Source organism: Borostomias antarcticus (assembly GCF_949987555.1).
Source record: "Borostomias antarcticus genome assembly, chromosome: 16".
Classification (NCBI taxonomy): Eukaryota; Metazoa; Chordata; class Actinopteri; order Stomiiformes; family Stomiidae; genus Borostomias; species Borostomias antarcticus.
Window position 1 is genome coordinate 17,340,250 of NC_140249.1, and position 13,613 is coordinate 17,353,862.

General features: G+C 43.4%; 1 protein-coding gene across 1 annotated transcript; it reads right to left on the reverse strand.

Annotated features, from left to right (window-relative positions):
- Positions 1-717: 717 nt before the first annotated feature.
- slc7a10b (solute carrier family 7 member 10b) lies at positions 718-10,911 on the reverse strand (the record flags this gene model as incomplete). Its single annotated transcript, XM_084450826.1, has 11 exons — positions 718-857; positions 1,099-1,276; positions 1,577-1,726; positions 1,898-1,994; positions 2,148-2,251; positions 2,487-2,610; positions 2,861-3,014; positions 3,212-3,337; positions 8,029-8,180; positions 8,450-8,654; positions 10,740-10,911. The coding sequence occupies 11 exons, from the start codon at positions 10,909-10,911 to the stop codon at positions 727-729; spliced, it is 1,593 nt and encodes a 530-aa protein (XP_084306952.1). The 3' UTR covers positions 718-726.
- Between the last annotated feature and the right edge of the window lie 2,702 nt (positions 10,912-13,613).

Genomic DNA, 13,613 nt, shown 5'->3' on the forward strand with positions numbered 1-13,613 from the left:
TGACCTGGGTATAATAATGGGGTGACTTTCAGAATGAAATATTTTGCATACAGTGGTAAGCAATCCAAACACAACTACATACATTATTTACTGTAGTTAGCAGTTGGTTAATAAGCTCAACTTTCCATAGGGCCTCATGTTACATCAAAAGCTATGCTTTGTGCAAAAAGAGTTGAATCTTCCACCCCTACTGTTCTAGTCATGTTTGTTTACATATCAGAGGTTGTGGTAAAGAAACACATTAGCAAGAAGCAGTCAATCAAAGACCACAGTACTTTTCAAATTCTCACAGGAAATATACTAAGCACAGCGACTTCCAACATGAATTAATAGCTAATAGAGTCAATCTGTTAATAAAGTACATTTTCCCCCTTAAGGCACCGTAAAACAGTCAATTTCAGGTCACTTCAAACCAAATACTTACATTTCAAAATGGAAAAGTTACAGAAAAAAGGTGCAAATAGTTCCTTAGTGAATATGAAGTCCATTTCGAATCATGATACTGTTGGCATTAGCTTGTTGTACTTGACGACTTAGTAGAAAGAGAGGAGAAAAAAGTGCAAGTGGCCCATGCATAACAACACAGGCAATCCAACTCAGCTGTACGGAAACCAATACGAGTCTCAGATGACCGGAGATCAGACAGGAAGTTCCAATAAAAAGAATGTGCGTCTGTAATCATAGAGTGATGGAATATAGGCACACACAAAAAAAGAGGGGAGGAGCTTAATAATTCCCAGACCTACTGCTCTTGACTGAGGTTTTGTCAGTCCACTCTGGGGGAGGGTTGATTTCTATGGGGTCAAGCTGGGGGAAGACCACAAAACACAGCCGCTGTCCCACGGAGGTCGCTGACTCTACAGGGAAACCAGACCCATGTTAAGCGTCACAATTCACTGTACAGTAGATACGTACTAAAGTTAGCATCCTCTCATGAAGTGAAAAAGCATTTATCGCTTCGATCTTCTGCGCTGGAGAAGGAACGAAAGGTTTGTAGACCTACTGGCTTGGCATGGCACCTATTGGCTTGGCATGTGGTCTAGTTATGTCACCTGACAGGATGCAAACATGTTTATTTAGAACGAAAAGGATACTCACCGATGAAATCATAGATACACTTTGGCTTATCTTTCCAGTGGACCCCGAGGAAGTACACTGGCACCCCGGTGAGCATGATGACCAGACCAACGCCGCACACCACAGGCTCAGAGTACAGGCTGAAGCCCAGCAGCAGGGCCCAGAAGAGCAGGTAGCACACCGGGACCAGCAGGTTCACCTGGGAGGAGGCCAAAAGGAAAGCATGTTGAACAGAAACAGTTTCCGTGAAATGTTTCAGTATTCTAGTTACTGCATGATGCTCTGAGCTTATTTATTTATTTATTTATTTATTTTTAGATTTTTATTTTATTTTTTTAGCTGGAGCCAAAATTGAGATCTCAGAGAGGGCAAAATCATCTGAATCTGTCATATGAATCCAAAGTTTCCCCAGATGTATAGCGTGATCGTTCCATACAAACAAAACCATGCCAATCTAGCTCAAACTGTGGTGGAAAGAGGCCTTGAAGCAATCCTACACCTTGATGGGCCTGTAGAGCTTGGGCTTCTTCCATCGGTAGTAGAGCAGGCCAGCGATGGTGACCCCGTAGGAGAGGTAGTTGATGAAGGACACGTAGTTGATCAGGTTGTGCGTCTCTCCGATGCAAAGGATGACTATGGTGGCGGCACACTGGAAGAAGGAGAAGTGGGTAAAAGACGAATGCAAAAGTCTGAAAGAGGCACAACCGTATCACTTACTGAAATTATATAATAAATTACAGTAAGACCTGAAAGAACTGAGTTTTGTACTTGGCCGCATAGTGTGTTTAACAACTGAAACCGTAGTGCTCCGCAGACTTACGCAGACCAGGAGGGCAGGAATGGGGGTGCAGTTTTTAAAGTGGATCATGGCCAACAGGCTCGGTAAGTGTCCCTCTCGTGCCCCAGAAAAACACAATCTGGACAGAGGAACCGACATAGAAGACTAACTTTGAAACAATTTTCATGTTCGGTCCAATCTCTTATCCCTTGCATAAGAGATGCCAAAACAGACACATACAATTTTACATATTGTTAATCTCAAGGCCAATTGCTGATCATCCAGAACTCACCTTGAGGATGTGAAGAGATACCCGTTGATGCCTCCGAAGGTGGAGAGAGCCACAGAGATGGGCATGATGACTGAGAACATTCCCAGGAGCTTCTCCCCAAATGTCTGCAGAAAAGAAGGGTTTCACTCTCAAAACTCCCAAAATAGCATTGAACACAACTATTGATATTTCTACTTCCATGTAACATTAAAGGGACAGTTCTATTTGTGCAAAAGCTATGCATTCTGAACAGTCTCAATGAACCGTGATGGACAGCAATAATGTCTCCGTTGCTTAAAGGGGATCGTTCAAGACTGCTAGGTGTTCTGCAATGTTGCAAAGCGTTGCATCACTACTCACAACCGCCACAGCGTTGGATGAGAGCAGCTCTTCAGGTGACATGGAGGAGAAGTAGGCGATGTTGGTGAGGGTGTACACAAAGGTCACCAATGGAATGGAGATGTAGATGGCAAGAGGTAGATTCCTGACGAGGTCAACACCGACATCATTCACAAATGATCAAATCAACACAACACAAAATCAACAAAAATCAACAGCAAAGGTCAAGGCATGGCTTTTACAATTCATAACATTTCAGCACAGGATAAAAGTAAACCTGTCACAACTTGCATGGCACCACGAAACATACAGTGGCTTTCATGCATTCACAGCAAAACTGAACATGACATGAGATTCAGTGGACACATTGGTAACATGGTTAACAAGAACCTCACCGTCGTGGTTCAACCACTTCCTCTGTCACGTAGTTCAAGAAGTTCCAGCCGCTGAAGGCGAAGGAGGCCTGCAGGAAAGCCAGGGCGATCTGCCCCACCGAGGGCATCTTCTGGAAGTCAAAGGCCTCCTGAGGTGTCAGTCCTTCGTAGTTGCCTACGGGGGTATATAATGATGGTCATGGGGACGTTAGGGTAAACAATCCCGTGTTCTCTGCGAATACTTCGATGTGATAACTGATGCGAAATTCAGAGTTTGACCAAATGTTTACTTCAGACATCAGAGTTTTGGCCAGTGGTTCGCCATAATAATGGCTACAATTCCACAGAGAGGGGTCAGTGTGTCAGTCTTACCCTTGAAGATCTGGACCAGGCCCACCACTATGATGAGGCCCAGAGCCATTAGCTTCCCCACGGTGAAGACGTCCTGGATCCGTGTGGCCAGGCGCACACTGGAGCAGTTGACCCAGGTCAGGAACACTACAGAGGGCATATACAATCTTATCAGTCAAGGCTTACAGCATGTGGTACAGTGTTTATTATTGGTCAATATAAGTTAAATGTCCAGTCAGAAGGTGGCATTAACACCGTAACAAGCACAGTAACGAGCCCTGCCCTCGGTCAGTATAAGGCTACGAGGCCTGGCAGTTGGCACACGGGCGTAAGGATCTTGCTCGGTGCCTGCGGGGCCTGGGGCGGCCATGACCAGTTGCCATGGCAGGCAGGAATGTGGGAAATGGTCGAGCAAAAGGGGGGTGGGCACGATTGTTTCACCTCATCGTCCATCACTGCCACCGGCCGCCCTCTCACTCCCATGGTGGCCTGGCCCTCGCTCACAAAGGGGGGCTGTCAGGGCTTCCGTAACAAACCGCTTCTGATGGAAGGGAACAAAACCGGGGAGAGGGCGGGCGGGCGGGTCCCTGAAGAGGCCGGGGGGCGGAGGGTGCAGGGGGGGGGACTCACGTTCCTCGTCCAGATGGTTGGCATCCAGCTTCCAAAAACAAGTGTGAATAATGGCACTCGAATGCAGTGATCACAGGCTAAAAAAACAGCGGTTTCATCTCACTGGGCCACCGCCTCCTGGGCTTGTGGACCTTTTCAGCGCTCTACATGTTCGTTGAGGAGACAATGAGGGTTTTGTGTGGTTCTCTCTCTTAATCGGGACCAGCGCAGGTACCTTTAGGCACAGTGTCGTTTGATTGCGCGGGCTGATATTTCCAAACAGTCCCATAAAAATGGTAAATGGTAAATGGACTGCACTTATGTATCCGCTTTTATCCAAAGCGCTTTACAATGGCCTCTCATTCACACATTCACACACACATACACACACCAATGGCGGCAGCTGCCAAGCAAGGTGCTAGCCTGCTCATTGGGAGCAATTTTGGGTTCAGTGTCTTGCCCAAGGACACTTCAACATGTGGACAGGTGCCGGGATTCGAACCGCCGACCCTACGATCATTAGACGACCCGCTCTACCTCCTGAGCCACAGCCGCCCCTAAAACCATCACCCATTAGATAGTAAACTAAACAGTCACAGCCTAGACTCTAGGTCTTCATCCTGACACTTTTGGAAGACAGGCATTCATTAAATAGATCATGTCTCGTTTAGAGACTGTATCATTTATGTTTTTTCATGTCCTCCGCTTGGTTCTTCCTCTGGTTCCACCTTTCCATTGTCTATCTGACAACTGTTAGGCTAGAGAAATGTGACATCATAAAAAAAGCACCCAAACTACATCTTGTGGGAAAACCTCAATTACACGTTGACTCCCAACTACTGACCATTATTGACTAACCTTAAAGGAGTAGTAAAGGGAAAAATCATGTTTGCCCTGTTTTAAGATTACTTATGATCATATACAACGGTTCAGATCAAAAAGTTCACAAAACTAGCACTTTTGAGAAAGTCTGATAATTGCTCTACCACCGTTTTGGTCATACAATGGATGTGGGTGGGCACCGTGAAAAATCATTAAAAAAACATCTTAAACTCAATTTCAAAGACATTGTCAACTTTTTGATCTGAACCATTGTATATAATCATAAGTAACCTTAAACCAGGGCTAAACATGATTTTTCCCTTTACTACTCCTTTAATTGTCAGCCGAAGGATGGGGACTTTAAGTTGGCCCCCCCGTAGTACCAGAACCCACCACAAAAGGAGAACCTTTCCAATACATTTTTCATGACAAGTACATTTCGATTTTTACATAAAAACAATGTTTGGTGTCTCAGTATAGGCTCAGACTCTGGAAACCACGTACTTTCTACATCCACAGAGAGCAGAGCTTGAGGTGTTCAGTAGCGCTACATATGTCTGTAGCGCAGGAGAACAGGCCGGCTGGAGATCGAAAGGTCCCCGGTTCGATCCCAGCTCCCGGCTGTGTGCCGGAAAACAAGACACTGAACCCCAAAATCGCTCATGTACGGCACGGTAGCGCAGTACTTAGCATTGTAGCCTCACAGCAAGAAGGTCCTGGGCCTTTCTGTTTTGAGTTTGTATCTTCTCCCCGTATTCGCAATGGTTTCCCCCATAAAGAACCCAATACGAAAAACCACACATCACATGTCAGTTTTAAAATATATTTTAAAGAAAGAAAAACCCACAATGGTCACTGAAATAACTTGAAACTGACTAAAGTAATAATAAATAAAATTTACTGAAAATTAACTAATGAAAATCAGACATTGCTTTTGAATTGTGGTTCAATGGAATCATTTTAAAAAAACAAACAAATGAAACTGGCCTAGACAAAAAATGATGGTATCCTTAACTTAATATTTTGTTGCACAACCTTTTGAGGCAATCACTGCAATCAAACGATTTCTGTAACTCTCAATGAGACTTCTGCACCTGTCAACAGGTATGTTGGCCCACTCCTTGTGAGCAAACTGCTCCAGCTGTCTCAGGTTTGAAGTGTGCCTTCTCCAGACTGCATGTTTCAGCTCCTTCCACAGATGTTTAATAGGATTTAGATCAGGGCTCATAGAAGGTCACTTCAGAATAGTCCAGTATTTTGCTCTTAGCCATTCTTGGGTGTTTTTAGCTGGGTCATTTTGGGTCATTATTCTGTTGGAGGACCCATGACCTGCGACTGAGACCAAGCTTTCTCACACTAGGCAGCACATTTCACTCCAGAAGGCCTTGATAGTCTTGAGATGTCATTGTACCCTGCACAGATTCAAGACACCCTGCGCCAGATGCAGCAAAGCAGCCCCAGAACATAACTGAGCCTCCTCCATATTTCACAGTAGGTCCAGTGTTCTTTTCTTTGCTTAATTTTTGCGTTTGTGAACATAGAGCTGATGTGACTTGCCAAAAACCAAAGGTTTTGTCTCATCTGTCCAAAGGACATTCTCCCAGAAGCTTTGTGGCTTGTCAATATGCATTTTGGCAAATTGTACTCTCTTTTTTATGATTTGCTTTCAACAGTGGTGTCCTCCTCGGTCGTCTTCCATAAAGTCCACTTTGGCTCAAACAGCAACGGATGGTGAGATCAGACACTGATGTACCTTGACCTTGGAGTTCACCTCTAATCTCTTTGGTTAGTTAGTTGTTCTGGGCTCTTTGGTTACCATTCGTATTATCTGTCTCATTCTCTTGCGGCCACGTCCAGGGAGGTTGGCTACAGTCCCATGGACATAAAACTTCTGAATAATATGTGCAACTGTAGTCACAGCAACATCAAGCTGCTTGGAGATTTTACTTGGAGAGCCTTTACCTTTAACATGCTTGTCTATAATTTTCTTTCTAATCTCCTGAGACAACTCTCCTTAGCTTTCTGTGGTCCATGTGTGGTACAAACAGCACAGTGACTACTTTTCACTCTTTAAATAGGCAGACTGACTGATTACAAGTTTGAAGACACCTGTGATGCTTATTAGAGGACACATATTAGTTTAACATGTCCCTATGGTCAAATTATTTTCAAATCTTTTCTAGGGATACCATCATTTTTGTCCAGGGCAGTTTCATTACTTTGTTTTTTTAAAATGATTCTGTTGAACCACAATTTAAAAGCAATGTCTTATTTTCCTTAGTTAATTTTCAGTAAATTTGTATTTATTATTACTTTTGTCAGTTTCAAGTTATTTCAGTGACCATTGTGGGGTTTTCTTTCTTTAACGGAAGGGTCCCAACAATTTTGTCCACGTTTTTTAATCTCGCTTTTATCATGTAGTTTTACTCAATTTTATTTTTATTTAATTTTCATTGTTAATGTTTTATTGTTTCTTATTTTCTATTTCTCTTTCACTGTATACGTTCCATCCTGTTTTATTTTCTTATTTTATTTATCTTAAATACCATCTACTAGAATGTTTTTATTTATTCTGTAAAGCACTGTGTGCTACAGTATTTGCTTGTATGAGAATATGCTATATAAATAAAATTGACTTTAACTGACTGTCCGTGCCTGACGAACATGGACAGGAGCACTTGGATTGGTCCCCGGGCGTGGCTCATGCACGCTGCCTACTGTCTGCTTCTGGCCGCCCTTGGGGGAAGGACCCACCACAAAAGAGGCGCCTTTACAATTAATTTTTCCATTGATGAATGCTTGGTGTCTCAGTATCGTCTCAGACAAATTTACTCGGAGTTAGAAAACCATGTACTTTCCACATCTGCAGAGAGCAGAGCTTGAGGTGTTTAGTAGCCGTAGATGTGTATGTATTTCAAGATTCATTATATTGGACTGAAGACCATACAGGTTCATGGGCTTGTTTGCTTACTAGATGGAGACATTGAGTGAGGCGGTGGAAGTCCCAGAGTCAGACGAGAGGCAGGCAGCTTGTTCAGTAGCGTTTCGAGCTTATATGCCACCCTGGGCGAACCCCCTGCTACGGGGGGGTGGGGGTGGGGGGTGGGGGGGTGACGCGGTTTACTTCACAGAGATTCACAGAGTTTTTTTTATGCTCCTCTTGCCGCCCCCCCCCCCGAGATGCCACCCTGGGCGGCTGCCCATGTTGCCCATGCCTAAATACGCGACTGGGCTTGTTAGCACAAGCGAACATGCATAATGGGTGGGGGACAACATGTTTACCTGTGTACTCGCTAGTAGAATCTAAACATTTCCTACGGTACATCCTACATGCTTTTCTCCATCCTCAAGTGAGTCCAGAGCACAGAGACAGCGTAGATCCAGGATGCAGTGGTAGGCCTACTCACAGAGACAAGTGGTAGACAGCATGCGAGTGGCCATGTAGGGCGGGACACAGTCGGGGAAGACGGGCTGCAGGACATAGTTGGAGAAGGTGAGGGCTATGACAGCCAGGGTGGTCGGGTACATGATGACGACCGCACTCCATAGGAGGAGAAACCTGGGGGTATGGGGGGGGGGGGGGGGGGGGCAGGTACAATCCAATGAGGGACCAAGTTGGATGTAAAGGAATTCATCACATTGCTTGTTTTGTTCTGTTTGTGAGGCAGGTATGAGGATATGCAGACATATGCTGATATTATTTAGCGTCTCTTACTGTCTTTCATGCTTCAGACTCTGATTAACAGTAAACGTTCAAATAATCAGAGATGACTGTCGCTCAATTAATGTCTGTGGTTCAGATAATGTACAGTGGGAAGGAGCACTTACCCAACCAGGCCTCCGAATATCTCTGTGACATAGGAGTAGTCTCCTCCAGATTTGGGGATGGTGACCCCCAGCTCAGCATAGCAGAGGGAGCCCAGGGCAGCTATGCCACCTCCTAGTAACCACACAATCAAAGCTAGACCCACAGAACCTGAGTGCTCTAGAACACCCTTTGGAGAGATAAAGATTCCGGACCCAATGATGTTCCCTGGAACGAGAGAAAGGTACAGTAAGAAAATAGAGAACATAGCAAAACGACAAGTCAGCAATGGAACTATTACTGATGACACTGTGTAACTGACTTGTTGACAAGGTGAATATTGCTTTTAGTTACTAATGCTATAACATATTGTAGTTAACGATGAAGCAGAAAACGTTTCTGAGTGAAATATCTAAATGATAGCTAGACATTGTCGGGACAGATGGCAGTGTTATGGGGATTGTGCAGTATTGTATTTTATATTGCCTGCTTCACTTCGTATACAGGAACAGATGTTTGCAACGCTAATAGACTAGCATTTAATATTGTCAAACCATAGACTACATCTGAAAAATAATCTTTTGACACTGATTAAAGGAACATGGTTTCAATACCTTTTACAAGATCACATGCTTTAAATATGAGGGAAATAGTCAACTCAAAGATATAGAGACTCACTGAGTAACCGAGGCTTCAGCCACAATCATTGTCTGAGTAGAATCACCTTGCCTGATCAGGCTTCCATTAATGAGCTCCTCTGTACCAGTGTAACACATTCATTAACGAGCCACTCTGTACCAGTGTAACACATTCATTAACGAGCCACTCTGTACCAGTGTAACACATTCATTAACGAGCCACTCTGTACCAGTGTAACACATTCATTAACGAGCCGCTGTACCAGTGTAACACATTCATGAACGAGCCGCTCTGTACCAGTGTAACACATTCATTAACGAGCCGCTCTGTACCAGTGTAACACATTCATTAACGAGCCGCTCTGTACCAGTGTAACACATTCATAACGAGCCGCTCTGTACCAGTGTAACACATTCAGGGTACAGCACTAGAGTAGCAGGGCAGAAGGCAGACTTCCATTACATAACTGGGCATAAATGATTTAAATGAGAATTAAATATGGAAACTCTTGTACTGCATTATTTTTTTTCTCTTAATTTTAGCTTACGCTCGTTCCAAAATGTTGAGGCTTGAGGTAAGGGGAGGGGGGGGCATTAATTTTTCAGCTTGCCCAGTCACAGCTTTGTGTTCAGTTCTCACACAAGCACGTGTGATAATAGAGCATCATTGTGAAAAACCTTACGGTTGTTGTGAATGGGACTAGGTTGTTGTGAATGGGACTATCTACCTATATTGTAGCTTTTGAGATGCATTAAAGACACAGTAGATAACCCTATGCATTAATCATATTTATCAGAAACAGAACATTTAGCTTTGGGGCTCTGTGTTAAGACAATGCCACTGAAGAGCATGAATGCCACTGACCAGCACTAAGGCATGCTATTCTTTTTGGAGTTCATTTTAACAGAAAACTGTTTTACACAAACATTCGTATAGAATAAAACTATTTTAGGGGCTATAACTGTGCATGCTGTTATCCTAGACAGAAACTGCAGGTTCACTCTAGGATGTAATCAATCTTTCAGAATGTCCAGTGTCTGCATTATTAAAGTTGTAGACATGCTCATCAAAAGTAACAGTAAACTGTGCTTGTATGTTGGTCTTATTTCAACACTAAGCCCCGTGTCTTAAATCAATCATTATACAAAGTACAAACTTTAAGTAGACTACTAAAACTGTAAAATAAACTCGGGAATCTCTGTTCTGTAGACAGTGTTGAGGCCTACTGGCTACATTCAATGCTCAGTGCCAAGTGCTCAGATTTACTAAAAGCTCTCCCTGTCGCATCTTCTACCTCGGTAAACAATTTACTTCTGCTTGACAATCAATGTGCTACTTGACTTAATATATTTTGGCCACGTAAGCACTGAGGTAGACGTGTTACCTCGTTTTCTCTGTGCGTGTTCAACACCTCAAAAGGACAGGTCCCGTCACCCAAGATTTAACAGGTAAATATTTTTCATGATTGAAAAACAAACTTTGATTTGATTGAGTATCACTTCAAATCTGGCAAAGAACTTCTATCATGAGAAAATGTATTAGACCGGTTCTACAAACGCAAATAGGCTTTAAATAAAACAAAGTGACGGATCTTATACAGTGCGTATTTAAATTCAGCAATCAGCCCCATCGTAGCTTATTTTCAAATGAAATACAGTAGCCTACCAGCCTTACCTATGATAATTGTGCAAGCGCTTAAAAGTCCTATTTCTTTTTTCAGTGTCACTCTCTCGGGTATATCGTCACACTTCTTATTCCCATCTTTCACGGTCTTCTGTAGGGCCACCGGTTCTTGCCGTGAGCAGACACTTCTTTTCCGCTTTTCTCCATCCATGTCCACGACCATATCAAAGGCTTTCTCGAATCCCTCTCTTGAACTCACACACTGTATTGATGCACACTGAATAGGCTGCGCATGCGCAACAATCTGTCGCTGTCCAGGGTAGAATGCTAACTAGCCCACTCTCGTGCCATCAACTAGCCTACTTGAGCTCGTGGGCTACAACAGCATTATGTCCCAGAACTGTTCAAGGCCCATTGTTTTTCCTGACTCAGGTTAGATTGACATGAGGGATTCACCATGCTCAAGAACTGAGACCTTATCTTGCCTGATTAAGGTTAAGTATTGTGCAGAAGTCTCTTCTAAATAGAGCCAGGCTGTACTGTTAACATAGGTATGTCAAAAGTGATTTTGCATTAACATTCAACAACAGAGATGATCACAGTCAACAGACGTCCACTCTACAGTATTTATGAAGCAAATTATCGACTACTTAATTAATATTTAAGCCAGTTCCAGCTTGTGCCACAAAAAAAGGTCAGAATTCTTTTCCACATATGAAAGGTAATAGTTTTATAGCCTACATTACAATAAGATTGATGAAAGATAATAGACCACTTTGTTAAATATCAATAAATTTGTGCATAGGCTTTTTTGTAACATTATTTTGCAACCTTTAGCAAGGTAATTACTGCACCAGTGGCGGCTGGAAGATGTGCCAGTATGCCAGGAAATGTCCAAATCTAGGCTCCCTTCTTGATATTTCTGAATCAATATTAGTTCATTGACAGCAGGAGGTTGAATGCTCCAGTTTATTTACCATTCAAAGTTGTGATTATCTTAAATGTATCTATGTGACCCTGTCATAAAAGAAATATGACTGTCCCACATGAGCTACTGTATTGTGCCCTGTTCTCTGTAGGCTTGGGTAGTTGTGATTCTGATATGGAGGCAGAGTGAAGGGAAGGGGATGATTTTATTGGTCACTCGGACAAGTGAGCGAGATGCACGTCATCTGGCACAGCTACTAGAATACCAATGGTAAAAAAAATGGTAAATGGACTGCACTTATATAGCGCTTTTCCACCTTAGCGTCACTCAAAGCGCTTTACAATGGCCTCTCATTCACCCATTCACACACACATTCACACACCAATGGCGGTAGCTGCCATGCAAGGTGCTAACCTGCTCATTGGGAGCAATTTGGGGTTAGGTGTCTTGCTCAAGGACACTTCGACATGTGGACAGTCGGAGCTGGGATTCGAACCACTGACCCTTCGATCACTGAACGACCCGCTCTACCAACTGAGCTACAGCAGAATCCAATGCAGATATTGATTTATACACAGACGATAATATACAAAGTATATCTCAGAGACACACACAGCAGGACGACAGAGGAGGAACTAGTCTAGTGACATCCATTAAGAAGAGAACTCCTCACACTGGCTACAGGTCCGCGTAAGGACGTCTGGAAACCTTGTGTCACGTGTCCAGTGAGCCCAGGTGTGGGACTCTATGCACCTTACAGACGTCCTCTCACGTGTGTCCGCCAGGAAACAGGCGGAGCCATGGCAACCAGGTGTTTGACAGTGCTCTTGTGACACAACCATCTTGGGGCGTCCTACAAAATCACCATCCGACACACAAACTACAACAAGCTTATTCTAATGTTGTTTATAATCTGTGTATACATCATTATCTACATTGGTATTCTAGTGGCTGATCACAAGAAACATTTACAGTGCACACCTATGGTTTTTCCAACACAGATAATACTTTTGGCATCAATTTGATCCCATATGTCAAAAAGTGAGTGGGGCATGTTCAACCCATGCATAATGAAAACTACACCCATACTGATTCTATTAAATTCCAGAGAAGAAATGCTCATGATAACATTGATTTGTCATTTAAATTGACAGCAATGGAACTTATTTCCGAACAAGTTCATGTCTAGAACCAGATGCATTATATCACAAATGTTTTTACTTCATACAGTATTAGAGGCTCTTCATTCACACGACTGCCCCAGCTCCTCTCTGCGTCTAAAATTAGCCCTCATCATGTTATATTGATGCGCCTCTGTAGAGCCTAGATCACATGTGAAATGTTCAGAGGGACACCAAAGAGAGGAGGGCTCTGCGCCTGCATCCAAGAAGAGGGCCTTCTTCATGCTTCCCTTCCCCTCTAAAAGACCCTAGTGTGTCATTTACTGTAGGAAGTCAAGTTGTGCCGTCTGCTATGCAAATTATTCACCTCACCCTGTTAGCAGCTAACCTTTATCCCCTCTTGTGTGATCTAGTATTGATTAAATCTAACTTCTATGATAAAGGGCCTCATACATATCTTTAATTGTGTGACTCCCCTGACAAGCTTGCATATTCTATTACTGTAACCAAGTGTGAAGGTCTAGAACAGACTGTCTCACTTGTATCTCTTCTTAGAAAACAAGCAACTGGCCAGCGCTCCTCTCACCATTTTCAGAGACACAGGATGATGAGATGAGTTACTGACCACACCTGTCAAGGGGAGTCAATTCCTTCACAGGGGGTTTAACATTACTGATGGTCTTTGTATAAATACTGTACATGCTTAAACTGTTCATCTTTGGAACACTTCTGAACCCTGCGTGGTGACGACTGTTCTCTGTGAGCTCACATTCAATTTGAACCATCATTTCCATAACGTGTTGCATCAGGGATTTTCTCTTCCTCTCTCTGACACCACAAGCTTCCTAATACAGGGCCTGGATTCAGCTGATCCCG